This window comes from Podarcis liolepis (assembly GCF_965112155.1).
Source record: "Podarcis liolepis genome assembly, chromosome: 16".
Taxonomy (NCBI): Eukaryota; Metazoa; Chordata; class Lepidosauria; order Squamata; family Lacertidae; genus Podarcis; species Podarcis liolepis.
This window is the reverse complement of record NC_139567.1, coordinates 33,004,053-33,027,428: the sequence shown is the minus strand read 5'-3', so window position 1 is coordinate 33,027,428 and position 23,376 is coordinate 33,004,053. Positions and strand designations below refer to the sequence as shown.

The 23,376-nt window shown below is 43.1% G+C and overlaps 1 protein-coding gene across 15 annotated transcripts in view; it reads right to left on the bottom strand.

Moving 5' to 3' along the window:
* Positions 1–23,376, bottom strand: part of CUX1 (cut like homeobox 1) — a 276,461-nt gene that overhangs the window by 109,784 nt on the left and 143,301 nt on the right. For all 15 annotated transcript variants that reach the window (XM_083479155.1, XM_083479160.1, XM_083479159.1 and 12 more), the window contains exons 9-12: positions 6,539–6,587; positions 5,151–5,255; positions 3,922–4,110; positions 1,881–1,939 (exon numbers count right to left, since the gene is read on the bottom strand). In XM_083479155.1, the coding sequence (XP_083335281.1) occupies positions 1,881–1,939; positions 3,922–4,110; positions 5,151–5,255; positions 6,539–6,587 (402 nt within the window). The remainder of the gene's footprint in view (positions 1–1,880; positions 1,940–3,921; positions 4,111–5,150; positions 5,256–6,538; positions 6,588–23,376) is intronic.

Here is a 23,376-nt window from a genome sequence, read left to right as displayed (position 1 = left end):
TCAGCTCTCCAGGAACACCCTAAGTGATAACTTTAACAACTTTTCTTGGGAGTAATATAATCTGATAATGAATATAGAATAACTATTCACACTAGTTATCAGAGAAGAACATTTTCTCAAATGCCCTCTAAATCACTGCACAACGCAGTCCCACCAGGCCCGTTTCAAGCATAAATTTAAAGGTTAATAAGGATATAACATTTTAAACTGTCAGAAACAATATAAATGTGTGTGTGACGCTTGAAGGGAAATGGGGGGAGGCTTATAACAAAGCAGCAAAAACAGGGAATCGTCATCATGGTCATAATAATGCCCATGAAATGCGAAAAATGAAAACATGCAAAATTTATCAGCTCACATATCAAGGAAAACGAGCACAAATTATTTGCATGACCCAACACAGGCTTAAAAAACAGAGGAGACTCTGTTTTGCATTTTAATAATCAAGCACTCCACAGTGATAGAACCCAAGAATTGCTTGGTATTTCTTAAGCTCTATGAAGCACCTGGAAATTACTAAGACATTCCCTTTGTATTTTACTCTCCAAGTCCTCAATAAGTGACTCAACAATAGCAAACCATTCAGCTGGCCAGCCTGGTGTGCTGGCCTGTCAAGGCTGCTGGGAAAGTCAAAACTGTGCAGTTAGGCCAATGGTTTTCAAAACTGGCCACTGCAGAAAAAACTCTCCATTTAGTTTGAATATTTATTATTATTATTATTATTTTACAAATTTATGAACTGATTCACTGCCTGAAGCCTTTGAAACGTTGTACAAGAAGGCAAAAATGAGATAAAATACAAGTCCTACAAACAATAAAAGCATTCTTACAAACCCTAAAAACAACAAAACAATTTCTACAGCTATAAATAACAATCTGTAAATGAATGGGTCACACCCCAGGGAAAGAGCAGTAACACCAGAAGCCCGGTTTCCAGTACAAACTAGACATGCCTCTGGGATACGTGGTAGTCTCTGCAGTGCTTAAGCAAACTTCCCAAACTAACACGCAATTGGAAGGCACTTGTTCTTTGGTTTTGGCGCTTTAAGTGCTCCAGAGTCATTTCAAAAAAGACAGTAATATGCATATTTTGTGAGCAAAAATACTTTTAAAATGTGAATTTCTGTAGGTCTTTAAAAAACAATCACAGAATGATGAGGAAATGGGACAGTGGACTGGACTGCTCATCCCTGGCCTTGGGACATGTTCTTGGGTTGGTGGATAAGCATCAAGGATGCTCACTAAGCTTCTTGACTTACAAGCTTTTGAGGAGGTAAATGATTTCCTGGTAGATAGATAAAGGTGTGGGGAAAGCTGCATTTATTTAAATTTCTGTGCATGAATTGCAGTAAACAGGATGCTGAACTAACTGTATCAGGGGTCAGCAACCTTTTTCAGCCATGGGTCGGTCCACCGTCCCTCAGACCATGTGGGGGGCCGGGCTATATTTTTTGGGGGGGAAATGAACGAATTCCTGTGCCCCACAAATAACCCAGAGATGCATTTTAAATAAAAGCACACATTCTACTCATGTAAAAGCACACTGATTCCCAGACCGTCCATGGGCCGGATTAAGAAGGCGATTAGGTTGCCTACTTCTGAACTAGATCTTTGGTCTGATTCAATAGGACTTCTCTTATGAAAACCATTAATCCACAAAGGGATTAAAGACCTTGGACAAAGTTCAGGGTGCTCACAGCGCCTAGATTTTTTGGGTGAAGCCACATGTTTGAAGCCACAAACGTGTCCACAACCAACATGCATCAGATGTATTCTTCTCTTGGTTTTAGTGAGTTGGTTCTTAGTTTGAAATCATTGTATTTTTTCCACCCAGAAAAAAAGTATTGCTGATTTCAACTATATATATAAAAAATACTTACTTCAATTCTTTCTTAACCTCGTCATAGTCAGCTTGCACCTTCAATTTTTCTTCCAGTTGCTTAAAAGAAAAAGTGCAGCATTATTTTGATTAGATTAAAATTCTTCAACCTGACAAGTCAGACCCAACAAAAAAGACAGACAGGATCAGATTGGTGGGTGGGATGGCCCCATTCTCTGGAGAGGAGGCAGAAAACTGTTTGGGACCCTGCCTGTCATCACCTGTGGGATGTGTTATCCCTATCAGAGGAATGACCTTCCTCTTGATCCAGCTAACACGATGCCCACCAAGGCAGAAAGAGGAGATACCTACAGTCTGATGCGATCAGGCCATTTAGGCACCAAGTGCCCCCCATCTCACTGCAACAGTTGTGGGAAGAAATTAGCATAGCAATTGTCTGGAAGAACCCAGCAAAATGCAAAGCAGAACAAAAGGTTCAAGCTGTGAGACAATCTGGAGGAACTAATATCTGGCTCCAACTATTGACTTGGTTCGTTTTCAGACAAAATAAAAGGCATGTTTCTAATGTCACGCAAGGTCTAAAAATGCACCCTCTGGGAGCTTGCAAAATGATGCACTAACAGGAGTGGAGTTGGTGGGGGGAGACTCCCATGCCGTAGCTCAGGAAAAGGCATCTTATCAAGAAGCCAATCTAAGTTTATTAACCTACTCACTGGGTACAAAGAATGAACAAGAAAAAGCAGCCAAGAAGCAAAAACGGTTCCTCTTCCAGGTCCTACCCTTAAGGCCTTTATTAAATGATTACATAATATTTTCAGATGGCCTGCATTCAAAACAGAAAGCTGCATCCCTTTCTTCTTAACCCCTTCCCCCAAGATAAATGTACCAGTTTTGATTCTTGCTACTGAACCAGGACAGCCACGTTAACTGTGCACAACCAAAGATACACAGACAGGAAAGGCTCAGTCTCTCCCTTCCTCCCCTGCCATCCAATGCCGCTACCAGATGGGGTTGACAACACTGGGTGAGAAAGATCAGTGGTTTGATTCATTGTAAGGCAGTTCTCTCTGGCAGGACCCACAGCTCAGGGGTGCAGCATGTGTTGTGTTTGCAGACATTTTCAGAAGCAACAACCACAATTATCATAACAGGCCAGTTTCAAATCATAAAGACGGGCTTCGTAATGCACACCACCACCCATAACTTTTGATTTGCTTCCCGATCAGCGATGGTGAGACGAGGAGGCCAGAGTGAGCACCCTGAGAGCTGGCAACACTTGTTTGCTGAGCAAAGCAGTGATGCTCAGAATTCGAACCTGTGGGCAGCACCCAAATTCCTGGACAGGGGAGAGAATGGAATCCATATGAACTGGTGCGGTGAAGTGCTTAACATTTGTGGACAAGGACTGGGGGACATCAAGATTCAAATCCCTACTAAGACATGAAGCCTCCTGGGTGACTTTGACCACTCGTTATCTCTCAACCTATCAGTCAATGGGGTTGTTGTGAGGATATAATGGGGAGAACCAAGAACTGTGTGTGCTGCCTTGAGCTCACTGGAGGAGAGGCGGAATATAAACGTAATAGAAACAAAGGCTTGCTCCTTCTTATGCCAAATGTTGTTTTCTCTTGCTTCAGCCAGACTTACAACAGAATGGATCTGAATTTTGAACATGAGTAAGTAGGAATCACTGTGGCAAGTCCACTGAGAAATTGTCATTTGTGTTGGAGAATGTTAAAAGTTATAAACAAACGCATTGCAGGGCCGGAAGGAGCTTGGTAACACTGCACATGGAAACAAGAATGCCCCTTACAGCAGCACCACAGGCATACATTGACCACTAGTCATGATGCCCACATACTACCTATAGGATCAGAAGTGCCATGTCTCTGTGTACCAGAAGTGGGAGAGGGCTACTGTCTTCCCACAGGCATCTGATTGGCCACCTTGGTAAATAGGAGGTCGGATTAGATAGGCCTTTGGGCTGATCCACCAGGGCTCTTAGGCTCTGATGCAACTTGTCTGTGCCTCTGGTCTCATCCCAAAAGAAAGATGGAGCAGAGAGCCCTGGAGGACCTTACTTTGAGTGTGCTGTTCTTGGCAGTCAGCTGCTGCTCAAGCTGAGAGATCTGGCTGGTGGAGTTTTCCCGGAGCTTGGTGAGGCTGCCTTGGAGTCTCTGCACATCTTCTACCAGCTGAGCGATTTCACGCTCTTTTGCAGCCAGTTCTACTTCCAAGCTGGATCTTGTCAGCACCTCGATGGCCTGCTCCTAAAAGACATTTTTTGGGGGGGGGGTTGAAGTGAGAAAGGGGTGGAGAGATAGATAGAAATCACACCCTGGCAAAACAGCAGGCCTAAAAACACCGGTAGTTCATCCAGAAATGATGGCAGAAGCAAGAGATTAAAGGGCAGGTATCAGAGACAGGCAACTCAGAAAAGTCTATCCCCCTCATTTAACTTTGGTTGCTTCTGAAAGGTATGAAAACATGTCTGTTGAAAGGGGTGACAAAAATATTTCCAACTTAATAGATCAGATTACTGTAATGTTCTCTACATGGGGCTGCCCTTGAAGCAAGTTTGAAAACTTCTACTGATCTAAAATCATTGACCAGAACTTGGGAAAATGAAATATATTTCCATTTCTGTCGGCTATCTATTTGTTTCGGGGCTTGATTTAAGAGCTGGCAATAACGTTTAAAGCTCCAAACATCCTGGAACCAAGATACCTTAAGAACCACCTTCACTTGTATGAATCTGCCCAAAGTTTAAGATTGGCGTGGTCTAGGAACTTACTTTTCAAAAATAAATAAATACAACCATGCAGACTCAGCTTTTGTGTGAATTTTCACAACTACAGGAAGTGAAGAGCTGACTAGACAAGCAACATGCCACTTTTTTTGCACACCATCTAGCATGTTGCGACCATGCAAATAATTTTGATAGACGCTGCACTAAAAGAACTTCAAGGTCTTTAGTCCCTGGTTCAGGCACAGTCCCTGGTTTATTCCTGCTTTGCAATCTACAGGCTAGACAAAGCAAAGCTCCAAATAAGCAACCCCTACCTTACAGCTCCCCTATGAAAACGGCAAGGTTGCTAAGCCCCCCCATCCTCCCATCAATATCCCTGCTCCAAACCCGGCACAACAAGCAGCTGTACTTGAAGGCATCGCAAGGGAAAGGCGATTCCCAAGAAACACAATTCTGGCGGCAGCTGAAAACCTCAGCTCTGCCTGGCAGCAAAGTGCAAGAAGCTGAGCTGGAGGTGTTTCAGGAAAGGGCAAAGCCCAGCGTACATATACTGCCTCTTACCACATCGGGTGCTTTCTGGATCTGGGTAGCTAGCTGGAGAGATTTGTTAGCGGACGAGAGCTGCTCCCTCAGGGATTCGGCTTCTCTTTGAGCTACCTCTGCTCTCTGAAAGAAATGAAAAGGGTATATATATACTGTATATATATTTTTTGTAAAAAATATTTTTGGGGGAGGGGGGCCCACAGGGTGTAGGGGGGAAGAGAATGTACATTTGATTTAACAACTGGCAATTATTGCACGAACATTCATCAATTCATGCCCGACTGAGTATAATTGATTTTCCTAAACACTCAACCTAATAAACGATGGGGGGAGGGAGAGCCTCAGAATGTGATGGATTTTTATTTTAAACAGTACAAGGAAGAAATAATTGAGCGATTATGACAGCAATTTAACGCTAGGAGCAAGGAATCCCCTGCTGACACAAATGCTGCGGCCCACTGAATTTCCCAGGCTGGATGAATGCAAGTGGAAATGGAACCCTTTGATTCAATTGCCTTCTATACTCCCAGCCAAAGCAGGCTGTGCTGCAAGATTCCTCATGGGAATAATTCTCACGAGTAAATGCTGAATTAAGAGATCCTCAGCCTGCTTTGCCTGAAACAAGCACAATGTTTTTTTGTCAAGCCTCTTTTCTCCATCGCTATTTCTCTCTCCTGCCCACACAGACAGGGTGAAGCTTGCAAGCTAGGGAAAGATGTTTAATCCAGGGGAAGCCAATGCGCTGATCTAGAGATATTTGGACTCCAAGTTGCACCAGCCCCAGCCAGGATGACATGAGAAGTAGCACACGATTTGGAGGGCTATTCCTGTTTTAGTCAATGGAAACATTGATCATCCAGCATAACTGTAGTTATATAGGTGCCCCATAACAAATGTCCCATAGCCAGCTCATAAGACAGATGATACAATTAAAATACAATACGAACAATGAAACAATAGTCATTAAGAACAAAAACACACACAAAATTAAATCCCACATTATATTTTTATCCTGCCCCTCCTCTAAGGAACTTGTGCCATTTGGTAGCAAAAGGGTTACTGTATTAAAAGCGAAGTCTCAAACTGCCAAATACATTTCTCCTTTTCCTCCAAGGAAACCATGGTGGCACATTTCATCCTCATATTAGTGTTGTGTCATAGGTTTGGCTAAGACAACAGAATGTTCACCAGAATGTGTGCAAGGCAAGTGAAACTCTGCTTGCTAGGCTCTGCATCAGACTTAATAGTAAAGTGGAATGGGTGGGGGTTCTCCAGATGTTGTAGGACTACAATTCCCATCATCCCTAGCTCTTGGTCATGCAGGCTGAGGCTGATGGGAGTTGCAGTGCTACAACTGATAAGGATGACAATCCAACCAACAATACTAGCTTTAAAAAAAACCTTACCTGATTTGCTCTTTCAAGGTCTGTCATGATAATCTCAATTTCATCAGACCTGGAAGAAAACAAGAAACAGGATACGTTAATCAATGATCAAGTCAAATTACCCATCACTGTGGGTAGCTTTGCACTCCAGTGTTTGATTTCTCTCTCTCTCCCCCCCCCCACCAGTATGCTACATCTCTGCAATATATTTGTAACACAGCAGGGTTAAGTACAAACACGCTGATTTCAAACTGATTTTTAGGGTAGTCACTCCATACCCCTGATCATCCTAACTCATCACAGTTTTCAATGAAATATTAACAGATAAAATTTTCTCTAGTTTCAGACTCTTAATAAACTCCGTCTCAGTGTAGAATATGGATTTTGACATGCTGGTTCCTTGTAGCATGATAACACCATGAATGGTAAGGAAGGATTTTCAAGTTGCTACCAAATGATCAGATGGGCCAAACAGACTTGAACATAAAACAGTACACTGGGAACTCCCATTCAGAAACTACTCTTTCAAATGTGAGTCTATGGGGGGAAATGCATTCTTGTCACATCTTCAAAACTGCAAGAGTGACTCTTGATTATGTACTAATTTATATACTGTGGCATGGCTGGTTATGTTATTTCTCTGCCCCCCCAAAATGGGCAGGAGGCTACATAAAAAAAGACAAAGCCAATAATTTGCAACACCCTTAATGTGACTCCATAAATGTCTGGTGTCCATAACAGCATAAGTATCTTCTTGATTCCATCTCTTCTATGTGACTGACTTAATATTCCCAAATTTGTTATAGAAAGCCATAGCCAATCAAATATATAAATGTTTGTACTGGTTGTGTGTACACACATGCATTCAAAATTTCACATTTCTTTGTGGTGGTGGGAAGGGTTTCTCTGTGGCTACATAGTTCATGGAACTGTATATCTCTGCTAATTCTACAGCACTTTTTTAACGGTAGGTCCTAGAGTAAACTGCAGTGCAAAGACATCCTAATCCTATTTAAAGTTGCTCAGAAATTCGATGAGGAATTGAGGGGAGGAATGACTTTTCATGCTATAAACTTTGTGTTGGGCTTGCAGCTTCTATCTCAAGAACTCAGGCAGGTGATAAATATTTTAATTAAAGCATTTAAACCAACAACAAACCTCTAATTTATTGGTGCATGGTAACAGCTTTTCAAACGGTGCTGAACCGCTGAGCCTACAGAAAAGCAACCATCTGAACCATCTCTGGACCTTGTTTCATTTCCAGTACTGAACACAGCAAAAGGACTACTGAAGTCTTCTGCTAACACGCACTTCCAGAAGAACTTTAAAAAAGACTACCCAGACAGAACTGGCCCAGAATTCCCAATTCCACAAAAGTGAATAAAGGTAATTGCCATCCATTACTATTTGCTCCCAGCAGCCAAGTATTCAGAGGTACGCTGGCTCTGAACACGGATGTTCCATTTAGGGATCTTGTCTTGTAACCATCGACTGCCAGTTACGAATGTGTGTAATGAGGGATTCATTGTGATGTGGTGATGGTCGTGGGCTGAGATGCTACGCAAGACAATTTAGTGATAAATACATGGGGAAGAATATAGGTCTAACAATAGCTATTAGTCATGATGGGGAAATGGTCTCTCCATGTTTAGAGGCCAACATCATCATCATCATCAACAACAACATGAGTCGGGGTACCATTTTCTAGGGAACAATAACAGGAGTGGGCTATTGCCTTCAGCTTGTGGGCATCTTGAAGGCATAAGCTTAGGTGCTGGTGGAAAGAGGATGCTGGACTAGATAGAATTTTGGTCCGACCTGCAGAGATATTCTTAATCCTATTCTAACATAATCTAAACTACCAGCCATCACACACCTTGAGCCAGGGAGTTCTATTAGACACACTCTTCTCTGTCCAGAACTTACTGCCAGTCCACATACAAAGAGTTCACTTAACATATGCAACATGTTGGTCACCTGCCAGTTCTGCTTGTAGCACTTCCTAGGCGTGAAAGGCTTGTTGTACCTTCCTTTTCCACATGCGGGAGGACCAAAAACCCACAGAGAATATATATTTGAAATTTACTGCGGAGGCAAACGTTTCTGTTTTATTAGCTGGACAGGGTAACGTTTTTTGGCAAGGAGAAAAAAGTAACATTTTCCCCGTTGCTGTTTTCTTCTTTTTATTGCACTGAGTAACTGTTAATATGAAGCCACAAGGGCTCGTTAAAATGCGCTGCTAAATTTTTTATTACAACCTCTTGCAAATAATAAGAAAACCCTACCTGCTATTGATATTGGGGAACTGTACAATTCACTTAAATAAAAGAACGGCATTGCATCCCTGACTTAACAATGGCAAAGAAAATAGTGGAAGGGATAGAGAAGATTGGGGTGCAATAGCTAGTTCCGGTCTCCCAAGGAGGCTCAAGATGTTCCTTTCTCAGACCAGCAGGTAAGGCCGCCCAGGAGATTTTGCAGAAAATGCCCCCCCCCCACGTGCCTGCCTGTCACTGCTTGCCCATTGCTGCCCAAGAACAGGGTGGGTGGGGCTCACAGCAGAGGAGGAAGTGGCTTACAAGTACAGGAAGCAGATGTGCCACACCTGCCCGCTGTCTGGAGCCTGCCACCTCATGGGCAGGCCAGCCTTGCCAGCTGCGCAGTACGCTGATTTTGCAACAGAGGGGAGGTTCGGAGGCAGTTTCTGATACCGTAGAGGAGTCTTAAGAATACAAAAGGAGACAGGGAGAAAATTGCAGAGGGCACAAGCAAGCTCTTAGATGAAGGGTTGGCACATAAGACAATCAATTATTTGATCCAGTTTAAATATTCAATGATTCACAAGGTTGGTGATGCTTAGAGAATGAGCCATTTTGCAAAACTCCTTCTAAAAAGTCTCACATTTTAATAGCTACTGTTACTTTGCTTTGTTTCTGGTTTACATCCAATAAATAAAAAAATACATGGAGGTTGACCCTGCCATTCCGGGATAAAAGCCAGAGACTACAGCGAGTTCTATGAATGCTTTGCATTTTACCTAACCTTGCTAAAAGTAATAATACTACGCTTTTTAAAGTTAATTCCAGTGTTTTATAACAGCAGCTATGCTAATTTTGCTAAAGTAGCCGAAGTAGCAAACATGATGAAACAATCTGTTTTGTTGTGTTGATAATGTTAAAATATTTTTCCTGCTTGAGCAAATCTTGGGGTGTGTGTGTGTGTTGTTAATATTAACAATAATTTACACCCAAACATTTTTTAAGATTATTATGAGTTCTGGTGAACAAATTATGGTTCACATGAGCATCTCTGATGCCCAACTGCATAGCTTCTCAAAATTGTTAAGCAAAGTAGATATCCATAGCAGATCTTTTAGGTGAAGGAGAGTTCATTTCTCTTGTTTCAATTTGACTTTCTCTCCTTTGCTATTAATGGGGGCTGGTGGAAGAGTTACACTGGAGAGAGAAACTTTTTATGTCCAACTGGTACAGATTTATCTGCTGGACTTTTGTGGAAAACCTTCAATAAACCTTAAATAATTAAGGAACAGACAGGAAGCTATTAGGCTGCTCCAAAAATTCTGTGCAACTGTGTCCTTCAAGAGCCAGCTACGTTACAAAGTAAACCATAGATTTAGGACCTTAACAAAGGGGGTGGGGTATTCTCTTGTTCACTCTGTGAAGAGTGTGTGTGCAGAGAGGGGAAAAGAGAGAGTGAGTGTGTTTTTGTGTGTGTTTAGCAGGGGTGGCGTTTCTTTAGAATGAAGGAATGGGAGAACTACAATTTTTGGTGTTTGAGAGACTTTACGGGAGCGGTGCATTAGGATTATGTTCAAGTGTATTTAAGAAGCTACTGTTCAAGAAATCGTAATGATAAAGTCCCACACTAAGTCAAGTTCTTTCTTCCCAGGAATATTAAGACAACAAAATGGATGGACACTATCCAACATGTAAACATGTTGCCTCTTGGCACCGTTGCAAAGGGAAAACCAGGTCACTCATGTTTTTAAAGATACCTGAAAAGAATACAGTGGTACCTCGGGTTAAGAACTTAATTCGTTCTGGAGGTCCGTTCTTAACCTGAAACTGTTCTTAACCTGAGGTACCACTTTAGCTAATGGGGCCTCCCGCTGCCGCTGCTGCGGAATTTCTGTTCTCATCCTGAAACAAAGTTCTTAACCTGAGGTACTATTTCTGGGTTAGCGGAGTCTGTAACCTGAAGCGTCTGTAACCCGAGGTACCACTGTACACATTCTTCAAACAGATCCAGTGCATAAAAATGGGAATGCACATGTTTACATATTTTGCTAGGCACTTGCAGTTCATTTTCATTCATTTGCATTCTGAATACTCATTGTCATAAAATGTTGTCAACTCGGACAAGGTGGTAACAGGTGAAAACAATTACTGTAGGTAACCTATGTGCAACGCCCTTTGTGACAGGGCCAACCTTACATAAAATAGTAGAAGATCTATCTATCTATCTATCTATCTGTCTGTCTGTCTGTCTGTCTGTCTGTCTGTCTATCTATCTATCTATCTATCTATCCATCCACCCACTCCTTGAATGGCTTTACACACTCCAGCAGAAATGGGGAACCAACTGACAGTCCAGAGCAAGCCCCGAAACTATGGAATGCCACCTTGAAGTGGTGTGTGAGAGGAAAGTCACACTTTCACGTTACACTACTTTGGGATTTTGTATGCAATATGCCCTCTTTTGCTCCACCTCACAGTGTTTCATAATTGTGAAGCCCTCACTGCCAGGTGGCACCAGATTTAATGCAAAGCCTGATCACGCAACAACCAAACCACACTTCTGACCTTTGGATCACTATCTGGAGAACTGAATGGCCCTTGAGAACAAATGCCAACCTTGCTTTACAGAATTGGCTGTCAAAATATCCCAGAGAAGGAAGGACATGGACAGGTTTCACTAAAAATTATCTTGTCCACCACTACTGAAGTGTACAGTTGGGTACACTCAATTCTCACGGGGTGACAAAAGAAAAAAATTGAAAACCACTCCTGCCAAGATGAAAAGCAAACTGGCAAGCTGTGATCCAGTATTCCTCCTCTCAGGCCCCCATTATATTTTAGAATGCAACAAGGCAACAAAAATGAGAGCTGATTTTCACCAAAATCTACAACTTCATTTTCAGTAGGTTCTCTTCTCTACTGCTGCTGGGTCCACAAACAGCAAATCCCCTTCTCCTTACTTTCAACACGGAGTGAGTCAGGAAAAATATATAGAGAGAATGACCCTCAGTTTGGTCTTGGGCAGCCCAGCAGTGTGTTAATTTTCCATGTTCAATAAAACAGCATGTAGACAGCAGCAAAAAATACAGGTGATATTCAAGAATGTGATCTAAAGAATGATCAAAAGCTGTTGTTCAAGGCTCTCATTTTCAGCGGGCAAAGAATCACAATAACCAACAACAACCACCTCCAAATTATGGCTCAGAGAATTAAGCCCTGTGTTTCGCAATTCATTTGGTGCCTGCCATATACATGTCAGAAGCCTTTGATCATGTAACAAATGAAGCAATTCTAAACGAAGTAAGAAGATTCAGAATTTCTTCTCATACAGAGGGCAGTCCAAACTTCATATTAAAATGAGTTACATTGGAATGTACCTATGTGTTCCCTTGATGGACTTCTCAGTTAAACTCAGGCAGGTTTAGGCCAAAGGACCTAGGCGATATTATGCTAACTAGGGTGACCCTCAATTAAAGTCAATTAATAGGATGAGTTTTAGTTTCCTATGAGCAAACAATAGTTCTGAAACAAAACTCTTATTTACCTTGTTTTACATCTGAGATTTAGCATACACTGTTTTAGAAGAGATACCATCATTTGTGTGTGAGAAGGTGGTAAGCCCTCTTTACAGATGGTGCTTACCACCTATAATTTTTGTAAATACTTGAATTACAAATAATATTTGCTTTTAAAAAGTCTATTACCCAGTTATTCAAGGTAATATTTTTTAGTTGTTCAATGTTTAAAAAAGTAGACTATTCCGTAACTGATTAAACAATGCAGTACTATTGCTGATGGAATGAAAGGGTTTTTGAATCTAGGAAGTCCCCTGAAAACTGCATTCTTTTCGTGCTCGCGCGCACACACACGTTTTCCGATATACTCCCAATAATAGCCAAATTATAACAATATTGATTAATTCCCAAATTATACAATTATCAAAGTGCCAATCAACTTCCAATTAATACATTTTAGTTCAATTGGTCCCCGCATGATGGTTTGGGTGCATTTCCAATCTTATATCATTGTGTTCCATAGTCTTAAGTAATGTCAGTTACATTTCAGTTATAATAATAATCCCCTAGTCAACAGCTACATAATTAATGATTTTCATTCGTCATGGTACAATATATAAATTTATAAAGCTTCAAGTGAGGAACCCAAACTATTATCTTTAGTCTGCCCTGTGTGTGAAAACTGTTATATCCAGGGAGATTCCTTCTGTCCATATATGGACTGTATTTATTTCACGGAGACTGACATGGCATAAGCTCGCTTGGACTGGAGGCCCCTTCTTCAGATGCAGTGAGCGTTACCTTCATGCAACGAAGTGGGTTCTAGTCCGCAAAAGATGCTGCTACAATCAATTCATGGGTCTTTAAAGGAGAACCATGGGGAACTGACTTCTTGGCAGCTCATATGAAGGGAGACCCCTCAGCAGGCAACTGGAGCCAGGGAGGGAGTGTGGGGAGAAGGCATGAAATATTGTGTTCGGCCGCTGCTCTCTTAACTGCAGCTCCATTATGTCTGCTCCAGCCCCTAGCAGCATCAGGCCTGCCAGAGGAATCTTTACTATTTTTATGATTCGCCATAAACCTGCTGAAATAACATACCTCTTTCTTGTAATAAGCAGAGACCTTTCATGCAAAATTTAAAAGCTGCTGATCTAATGCCTGTTAACCTGCGAACTGGTCACTCTTTGGAAGCCCTTTCCTTAAGCCTCGCCCATGATTCACCTGCAGCGCACAGAGCTCTGTAAAAGAAAAGGTTGCTTCCCACTAAAAGAGGAAAACAGAGATTTGCTTCCTTGCTAGCATTTGCAGAGAACAGAGACATCTGTAAGTTGAACGAGCATTTGGCACCAACAGTGAGGCTGCCCTTGGCCAAATGTTGCAGCGAGAAGTTCTATAGAATAGTCTGGTTAGGGACTGCAACATTGCTTAAGTCAAACTCTGCTGCACCTGCTGGACACTTCAGCACTAGGCAGGGGAGCAAATCCTGCACAGTCACAATGTAATGGATGGCTTTTGTACCCTCTTGTGGGGGGACACACCCAGTAATAAACATTGCCTATAAGGTTGCAATTTAAGATTTGAAAGTATGCTGCCAATGGCTTGCAAAATGTCAGTTAGAGAGCTTAGCTTACGTGTTGTGTGCAAACACAGTCTGTTTGATCTGAATTGATGACACTTGGTGGTCACTGATGGAAGGAAGAAGTTGGGCTAGATGGAGATTTGATCTGATCTAGAAGGGCCCTCATTTTTCCAGGTGTGCTTCCTGAAAACTAAAGTATTCCACTAGGCTGCAAAGAATCTAAGAAACACCACCAAAATAGAGCCTTCTATTTGCAACGAAATCAAGGGAGGTCAGCCGGGTGTGTCCTCCAAGCACCGTTTACTATTATATGGCTCACTTGTAAGGAGCAAGGATACCCTTGTGCTACTTTGATGGCAGGATTGGGACCCCTAAGACAATTCTAGAGCCAGAAAAGGTCTCCCTTATATCCATCTCCAGGGCTCTGCAAGCATGTGCTATAAAGGAAACCCTTAATAATAGCACCTTTAATGCTCAAAAGTAATTGGGCCAAATTGTGATGCCATAATACGAAGTCTCTGTTATCTCCAAGCTCCATTCCTGCAATAAAAAAGAGCGCTTACTTCGCCCCGGAGAACAATGTGATTCTATTGATGCAGTACTTAGGCACGGATGTACCAGGATGCAGGCACAGTTTACAGTGCAACTGCAATTTCCTTCTGCTTTTGCCATAAGAGGGAAGTCTGAAAGAGTAAGCATTGAGATGCCAGGTGCTGTATTAACCTCTGTGTCAACAAACTCCTATTATGGGGCTTAGTCACAAACTGGCCAGGTGAGCCATCTCTTGTCACTTGTGAAGTGTTATGAAGCAGGGGCCAGATGTTCTAGCCCTTCACAGGTGTACACATTATCCCACTCGGCTCTGCTCAGGCGGCTTTGATTTTCATTTCTGTATTAGAATATGTGGTGAGGCTAAGGTAAAGGATGCTGCCAAAGCAGCATGTAGTGGGGCAAAGTCAGAAAATTCAAGCTTCCTATTACAGTGGTATCTCAGGTTACATATGCTTCAGGTTACATACGCTTCAGGTTACAGACTCCGCTAACCCAGAAATAGTGCTTCAGGTTAAGAACTTTGCTTCAGGATGTGTGTGATCTCAGCTGGAGAAACTGAGTAGCAGAAAAAGATTAAGTACCCCTCACCCCCACCATGCCATTGCTCCGATCAAAATCAGACCACCTCTCTTTCCCCGCCAGCAGCTTAAAAAAAAAGTTTTAGAAAAACACTGGGAGAGCTGATCACGGTTCTGCTGTGTCACATCTGTTCTGACCCTCAATGGAAGAGTGTCTGCTTGACGCTGGCTTTATTTAGTAAAAAAGAAGGGGTTTTCTTACTATGGATTCCTGTTCTCATTGGGTCAGGAAGAAACCCATGACCCAACTGGGAAGCAGCTGCTCCCAGGGACAGGAAGCAGGGCTCAGTTCCTGCCAACTCTCTTTACAGAAAATGTCCCTCACCCCAACGGGGCTTAGCTGAGCTTTGGGAAATCTTTCTCCTCCTGATAAACTTTTTGCCTTTTGTTCAGATTTCTCTGCCCTGCTGATATTTCCTCTCCAATACCACAGGGAAAACGGGCAAACTTTTTGGCTGAAGAACGCGAGCCTGTCCACGACTGTTAAAAAGTGTAAATGTATTTCTGTGGTATCACTTTAAAGTCAAGTTGTGCATGCAATTCAAAAGGGCTCAAGGCAAACACTTTAAACACTGCTTGAGTGTAAATCCTTTGCTGAGTGCCATTAACACCTCTGCCTGTTTTGTATCCAGTCTGACTCTCTGCAGCTAACATCTCCCTCTATCACATTTTAAACATGCAAGACTCTTTCTCCCATTATGGATGGTAGGTGTACAGTTCTCCCCTCTAATGCAATTGTTAACACGTTAATGTTATGAGTGTCATCAGAGGCAACACTCATGCTTATTTCTGGAGAAAACTTGCAGTATTCCTGGAGCCTTCATGACCTATGCTGCTAGGTGCAGATGGCAGAGCCTGGAGTTACAGTTGTATAAAAATGGGCTAGCTGCGATAACTCGGCGTTGGAGATGTGGCAAGGACAACGTCTCTCTGAAACACATGGTTGTACGGTGTTCTTAACAAGTTTTGGGAGAAAGTGCTGGACTCTGTAACCATGACTGTGCAGAAAAAGTTAAAGCTTTCAGCCAAGAATATTTTATTGAACTATGTATCTGCAGTATGGAAATTATCAACGGGACAATGGAAATGGATTTTCTGCGCCCTAATGGTGGCCAAGAGATTGATATTGAGGAATCAGAATGATATCATGGGCTGTCCCTTGAGTCCGCTAGATGACATCGCAAGGGATCATTGCCTTGGGAGAGCAAGAAAAATTCTCAGGGATGACTCACACCCCAGCCATCGCCTCTTTAATCTTCTACCCTTCGGTAGGAGATATAGAAGTATAATCAGTCGTACCAACAGGCTAAAAAATATCTTCTATCCACGGGCTGTTAGGCAGTTGACCAAAAAACAACATAGCGAAATTGACTTGCGAGGTGATGTGTTGTTTGATAAGGGATTGAGTGTTTGGGGGGAGGGAGGCTTGTTTAATTTCATCGTACACAGGTTGTACCATGACAATAAAGATATTATTATTATTATTATTATTATTATTATTATTATTATTATTAATTGGAAAAGTAAAATTTGATACCCTTCAATCAATGGACTGACAATATGACATCACTGGCAATTTATGAACGGACTGCTTACAGGCACAGACTCTGTATGGATAAATACGATAGCATTTGGAATGAGTTTATACAAAATGTAGTAGGCTATTAACATTTACATAAGCACCAGGATAATAACACTATACCAATTTATACAAGAATGTATGGGAATATTGTATATTGCTTCTTCTTTTCTTTGCATATTTTTGCTTTTATATGTATCTTTGGTGTTTTTCTTCCTCTCCCTCCCTCCCCCCCCGTATCACTTTATTTCTTTTAACTGAAATCACCTTAATAAAATATAAATATTTTAAAAAATGGCAGTCTCCCAGAGTGAAGTTTGTGGCTAGGAAAGTTTTCAAGGGCATGAATCTATTCACAATGTGTAATGGGACTGGGTGGGAGAAGGGAGAGAGTTGGTGGGTTCTGAACACCAGGGGTTGATTTCTCAAACTAAGAGGTGCTGAAGTCTGCTTGGGAATCACATCTGACTTGGAATACCTCCCATTCCTAGGGATGATGGTAGTTGTAGTCCAAAAACAGCTGGAGACCCAACTTTGAGAAACCCTGAGCTAGACGTTCTTGAACATCGCCAAACAGACTGATGCTTGAACAGCAGCAAAGACAGGAAGCGGGAGTGGGGGAGCAAGCCTAAGCAGATGTTATTCAACCATTTCTTATCATTTACTGAGCCATCAGAAAACTTTCCCGTACAGTCAGAAGAAGGTCACAAGACTGTAAGAATATCAGTTCCATGCCAGCCTACGTGGCACCACAGAAGAGGCTATATATAACTCATTGGAGAACCCTCCTTTACATTCAGGAAGTCCCCAGGTCTGAACCCAGGAATTATCACGCAACATGGCTGCAAAAGAACTGAGACCGTGGCAGGTTGCTGCCAGTACAAGTGGACAGCCTGGGGTTAGGTGGGCGAATGCTCTGATTTGGTACAAGGAAGCTACATGTGTTCAACTCCACATAATCCCCATGCTTCTTCAAGAGGAGAGGAGAGGGATCTATGCAGGCTGTTGCAAAGAGTTAGCCACAGGTAAGGAAAGGTCCTACATGCTGATGGATTGCAGCAATCGGGATCAGCAAACGAGACCAACAATAAATCTGTATCTGAAGGCACCGTTGCAATGTTGGAAATAATCAAATAAATGGAACAAAAGCCTTTCGCCGTCTCCCTGGCTGGCTCTGTGGGGAAATTAACTGGTCCGCGCAGGGGTTAATGCCAGCTGATGCCGACTGCCCTGAGCCTGTGCTTTGTTCAGCGGAGCGTTAAATCTGAAAGCTCCAGAGAGGGCCGCGCCGCCGTGCTGCAAGGGCCGGGGTATAGAGTTCTGCATTAAAAATGCATGTCGCAGGCTTGCCATGGTCCTCGGCTCTGGCTGAAAGGAGTGCTGGCGGGAAAGTATTAGACACCCCACCATCTCCCTGGCAATTGGAGACATTCCTCAACAAACAGCACCTCGGGAAAGGAATGAAAGGGCAAACAAACCATGAAACAAATCAAAGCGTTCAATTATCTCCCTCCCTTTCTCTTGGAAAGGAAACTTTTCAGTTTCCAAGCCAGCCAGCTGTTTGGTGCCATATTAAATTTGCTTTACGGGAGGGTACAGGAGAGATTTCCACGCTGGAGAGAGGGGGGGGGGAGCAGAGCAGAGGTGGGAACCCTTTTGTGGAGCAAATTGTACTCCCATTATATTATTTCCGCTGCCCCCCTGCTCCACATTTACTCTCAGATAAGGACCAAAATGTAACCTTAGCGAGACCATCATCCTGCAAATGCAGCAGTCAAACTGCACAGTGAGCAGCATCTAGAGAGAAACAAAGCAGGTAAGATGATACTGCTGTTGGTGAAATGTTTGCTTGCTATCGGAGCCACAGATCGACTTGTCTACATTTCTATGGGAGCAACAAAGCAATAGTAGGCCTATTTGGGAAGAGAGAAAAACTGATCACAAGGCTGGGTGGGGGTACAGTTAATACGCATAACATGACACATAAAACATTGTGGACCTGGGAGCTCAGGCGTAGCTAATGCAGCATTTACGCTTTAGGAAAAACTTGTTTTAGTATTACGGGTCTCAAAGTAAAACACGGCGGCAGCACAGAAATTTACGCACTATCCAAAACTGGTCCTTAAAAATCCGAGTTTTAAGATTCTGAAGATCTTAAATATAGAAACATTACCACAGTATTTCAGATATTCATATCAAGGGAAGGCACACCTGATTATGCACAGTGGGGTGGGGATTAGAAATGTTACAGAAGAGACAATTTGAGTACAATCTGCCAGATAAAAAAGAGAAATGCGAAGCCTTCTCTCAAACAGGGCCGCAATCTGAAATTCCCTCTCTGACTGAATTCTGGGGAAGTCTCCCTGAAACCCACCATGCTGTGTGGCTCCAGACATCCAGATAGAGCCCTCCATGCCACAACTGCCAATCAACTGGGAAGATAGTCAAAGTAGGGAGGGTTTGTTTGCAAGGCATCCTTTAGGGGCCACAAAACCCTACACTGGGGCATAGAAGTCTCTATTTAGCACCCAAACCTGACACAGGAATTAAAAGATCAAACCTGTCTCAAGAATGTTTATTTGCTGCCTTTCCACTTACCAAACACTCAAGCGGTCAACAACAATCAAAATACAGCAAAACAATCAACAAGTGTATCAGCTGAAACCCAAGCAGCAAAGGAGCAAATGCAAAGGTTGATAAAAAGCGCAACTGGAAGGGGAAGCTAAAAGCAGAGGGCCAAATAAACCTCCCATGGGATCAAGCTCTGCAGCTGGGGAGAGGCGACAGAAAAGGGCCCTCTCGTGCCTCCAGACCAACTTGGAACCCAGCCACATCGGGACACAGAAAAGAGCCTTCCCCTCAGATTTTAGGGAGCAGGAGGGATAACATGGGAGGCCAGTTACATTCCTAAACTCCACCCAAGCTTCTCACATGCACTCCAACGATGCCAGGCCCCTCCCAATTTCACTAATTACCAAAAACAAATCCCAGGGGGGAAATGGTATGAATATTTAAGGAGAAAGCACTAACATACCCCTTCCCAAGAAATCAAAAACACCATCAGGGAAAATAGAAGAAATCCCCAACCCAACTAAGCCGTACATCTCATAGCTTAGAAAGACACCTCTACTAAAATCCAACTTTTAATATTTTTGCCTGGGGAGAGAGGGGCGCAGAGGGAAGAAAAGCACCCATAGAGTCTCCTGTTATTCTCCCTCATTCCCGAGAAGGCATCTGCTCCTCTGCCAGCAAGTACATTTCCAGGACATCACAGCTGTGCTGATCATAAATTTGAATTCCCACCTTATTAAGGACTGAAGGCTGCACTGGTAAGGTGAGGGGAAGAAAGAGACAGAGGTTACACTATGTGACTGAAGGTGCTTAAAGCTAATCAGCTTCTGGCTAGAGGTTTGAGCCTTCGCTCTATTAGGAGAAACCCAGGCCCCATTGGGTGCCATATGCTGCTTGGATCACATTCACAGGGGGCAAGGCAGCCTGTCAGAAACAGGCAGAGCGTCACGGTGGGCATTTCCTTCTGCAGACTTGCATTTTATCCCAGAGCACTTTACTCCTAGTTATGCTTATATATTAGGTTTTAAAGTACCTAAATTGGTTTTTAAACTATTGATGAAATTTTAGGTGCAATGCTGCTTTTAAAAAAAGCCACCTTGTCAGGCCATTCAGCTAGAAAGGTGGACTATAAGAATGACAAAATTAATTAGATTTATATCCCACCTTTCCTCCAATGAGCTCAAGGTGGTATACATGGTTCCCATATACCCTGTTTTATCCTCATAGCAATACACTGGTGCCCGGCAAGACGAATGCCTCGCAAGATGGAAAACCCGCTAGGCGAAAGAGTTTTCCGTTTTGGAGATGCTTCGCAAAACAAATTTCCTATGGGCTTGCTTCGCAAGACGACAATGCCTTGCGAGTTCCTGCGGGTTTTTCCCCCTCCCCCCTTTTTCTAAGCCGCTAAGCCGCTTATCAGCTGATCCGATCAGCAGATAAGCCGCTAAAAGCCGCTAATAGCGCTAATAGCGCTAATCCGTCAATGGGCTTGCTTCGCAAGACGAAAAAACCGCTAGACGAAGAGAATCACAGAACGGATTCTTTTCGTCTTGCGAGGCACCATTGTACTGGGAGGTGGGTCAGGCTGAGAGGCAGTGACTGGCCCATGAGTCACCCAAGGAGCTGCATGGCTTAGTGGGGATTTGAACCCTGGTCTCCCAAGTCCTAGTCCAACACTGGCTCTCAGTCAACTTTACAACACTGAGGTGAGTGATTACATCATTAACAACACAGCTATAGACAGAGCCACTACAGTATAGCATCCTTCCCCAACCTGGTACTCTCCAGATGTTTTGGACTGCATCATCCCTGGCCAACAGCCATGCTGTTGGTGAAGACTGTGAGACAAAAGCAGCAGAAACGATGGTAGAGAACCCTGCTTTTCCCACAAAGCCAAAGTATCTGTCCCTTTGTTGTCCTACCTAATTTTAATCACAGTGCCCATTTCAGACTCATCACCAAACAATGGTTTCTTATCACAGATGGGCTTCCAAGCTCCTTCTTCCCTTCATGCACTCCAATTCCATTTCTTGCTTTCAAGTCTGCAACAACTAGAGTTTGCCAAGATTTGCAGATTGGTAAAGGCATGTCTAGTGCAAACTAGCTTGCCTCCAGATCAGTCTGGGAAACCTAGTTTAAACTGCAGTTTCCCATTCTGGGCTGTACAAGCCTGAGGTCCACAAACAATGGTCAAATGATGCTATGGCTGTGATGCCTAACCTGAGCTGGTGAAGCTAAACATTCACCTACAATATCAACTGTAAGGACAAGGAATATCATGATCAGGGTTCCAGGGCTGGATTTGGATGACTCACCACTCCGGGGGGGAGGGGGGGGACTCTCAGCACCCTCTTCTACACAAGCAGCAAAAGGGTGTTTAAACATTGTACTGACTTTGAAGTCCCAACAATTGGGACTTCAAAGTGTGATGTCAGTTGACTGACAGATATGCAACTTTGTCCATTTATAAAATTTGGTTCACATTCAAATGATAATATTCTGATCTTACCCAGAGGCTAGAAGAATTTCCCCACCCCAGTCTATCTACTTTCTTTAAGTCCCAGTCCCATAGCACCTACATTTTAAGAGACATGTGCAAATTCGTAAGGTAAAGTGGCTATTGCATAAATCCCACCGGAAATTTAAAATAATGCACATATAGGCGACAGTGCTACCCAAGCAACTCCTTTTAAAAAACTGCATGAACAGTGTGTCAGAGTCCCCAAGAAACTTGATTCACCATTTCTAATGCACAGGAAGTTTCCCAAAATCGCACCTAACATGCTTCAATACAACCTAGACCCATTGCGTCTCATTCTTCCACTGAGGCTGGGTAAAACATTCATCCTGGTGGTTAACCACAAATTCAGATTTCAGAAATGTGTCTGCCCCATTGCTGCCAGAAAACTGCAATATGACTCATATAGAATGCAGGGCTGAATGGCCATCTTCTCAAGCCCTGGACCTTGCACATACAGGGCCATGTCCCCAACATGCAGGTCTGAACCAGACCTCAAAGGAACAAAGGGAGATGCTGTCTACCAGGCCAGGCTATTTGCCTATCTACTCCAATACTGTCTACTCTGATTGCATCTTTCCAGGGTCTTGGACAGAGTTAACAGGTCTTTTCCCACTGACCCTTTTTAAAACTAGAGGTGCTGGGGACTGGACCTGGGATCTTCTACATGCAAAAGCAGGGGCTCTCTCACTGAGCTGGGGTTCCTCCCTTCAACCATCCTGGCAGAACAACCATGTCTCTCCTTGTCCTGTCTCCTCCTTCACCCTTCATTCACTGCCAAGTCTTGCCTCCTCTTGCCCAGTTCCTCCAAGTGCTCCCCATTTATTGCTGCTGCTGCTTCTCTCAGGCCTCTCCTGTTTGGCTTGCCTCTTGAAGAGAAACAGGCAGGCCTGCCATCCATTTATTTAACCTAGGAAGAGCCGCAATCTGAAAACCTTGAAATCCTCTTACACAACTGTTTTGGCAAGCCCCACCATGTCCCAACAAACATTAAACTGTGCTTGCCATTTGTCTCAGGAATCCTGCATTAATAAACATGAAGAGGAGCACTTTCTACCTCCCACACTCAGTGACAGATGAAAACAAAGACCAGCTGTAGTCATCAATGGATCCTTGTTCTGCACATAAAGGCCTAATTGCATTTTATTTCAAGCCTACACATGGAAAACTTTACTGATGGCATCTTGTCGATTTCAGATTCTAGTATCCCAGTTGACGTACTGCAAAGCCATTTCTGTTCTAGTCATTAACACCTTCACTGCCCCAGAGATAGGCAATAAAGAATCTTTGGGGGCATACTTCCTCATTGGACAAATGGTAGACACAAATCCAACTCCTTGGGAGCAACCTGAGCCCTTTTCTCACTGAGGTTATCTGTAGGAATGCCGTTAGTTGTTTGCTGTGTTAGCAACGGGCATCTAGTGCTGCTGGTCCCATAAATCAATGGTGTTGGATGGAGCCACCACCACAAGGTTTTCATTTTAGAATAACCTATCTTGTTGGAAAGTGGGGTGTGTGACATTAGTTCCATCAAGAAGATGGGTTAAATCTTGGGCAGTGGCAACCTCTCAGTGTCAGAGCGCCAGACTCACTTTAAAGCAACTTCATATGCTGGCATCAAGATCCTCTTGGCTACTTTCATCCCTGTGTGGATTTGGGGCCATAGGGAAGAGCAAGCATGGTGCTCTTGAAATGTTAAGACCCACTAC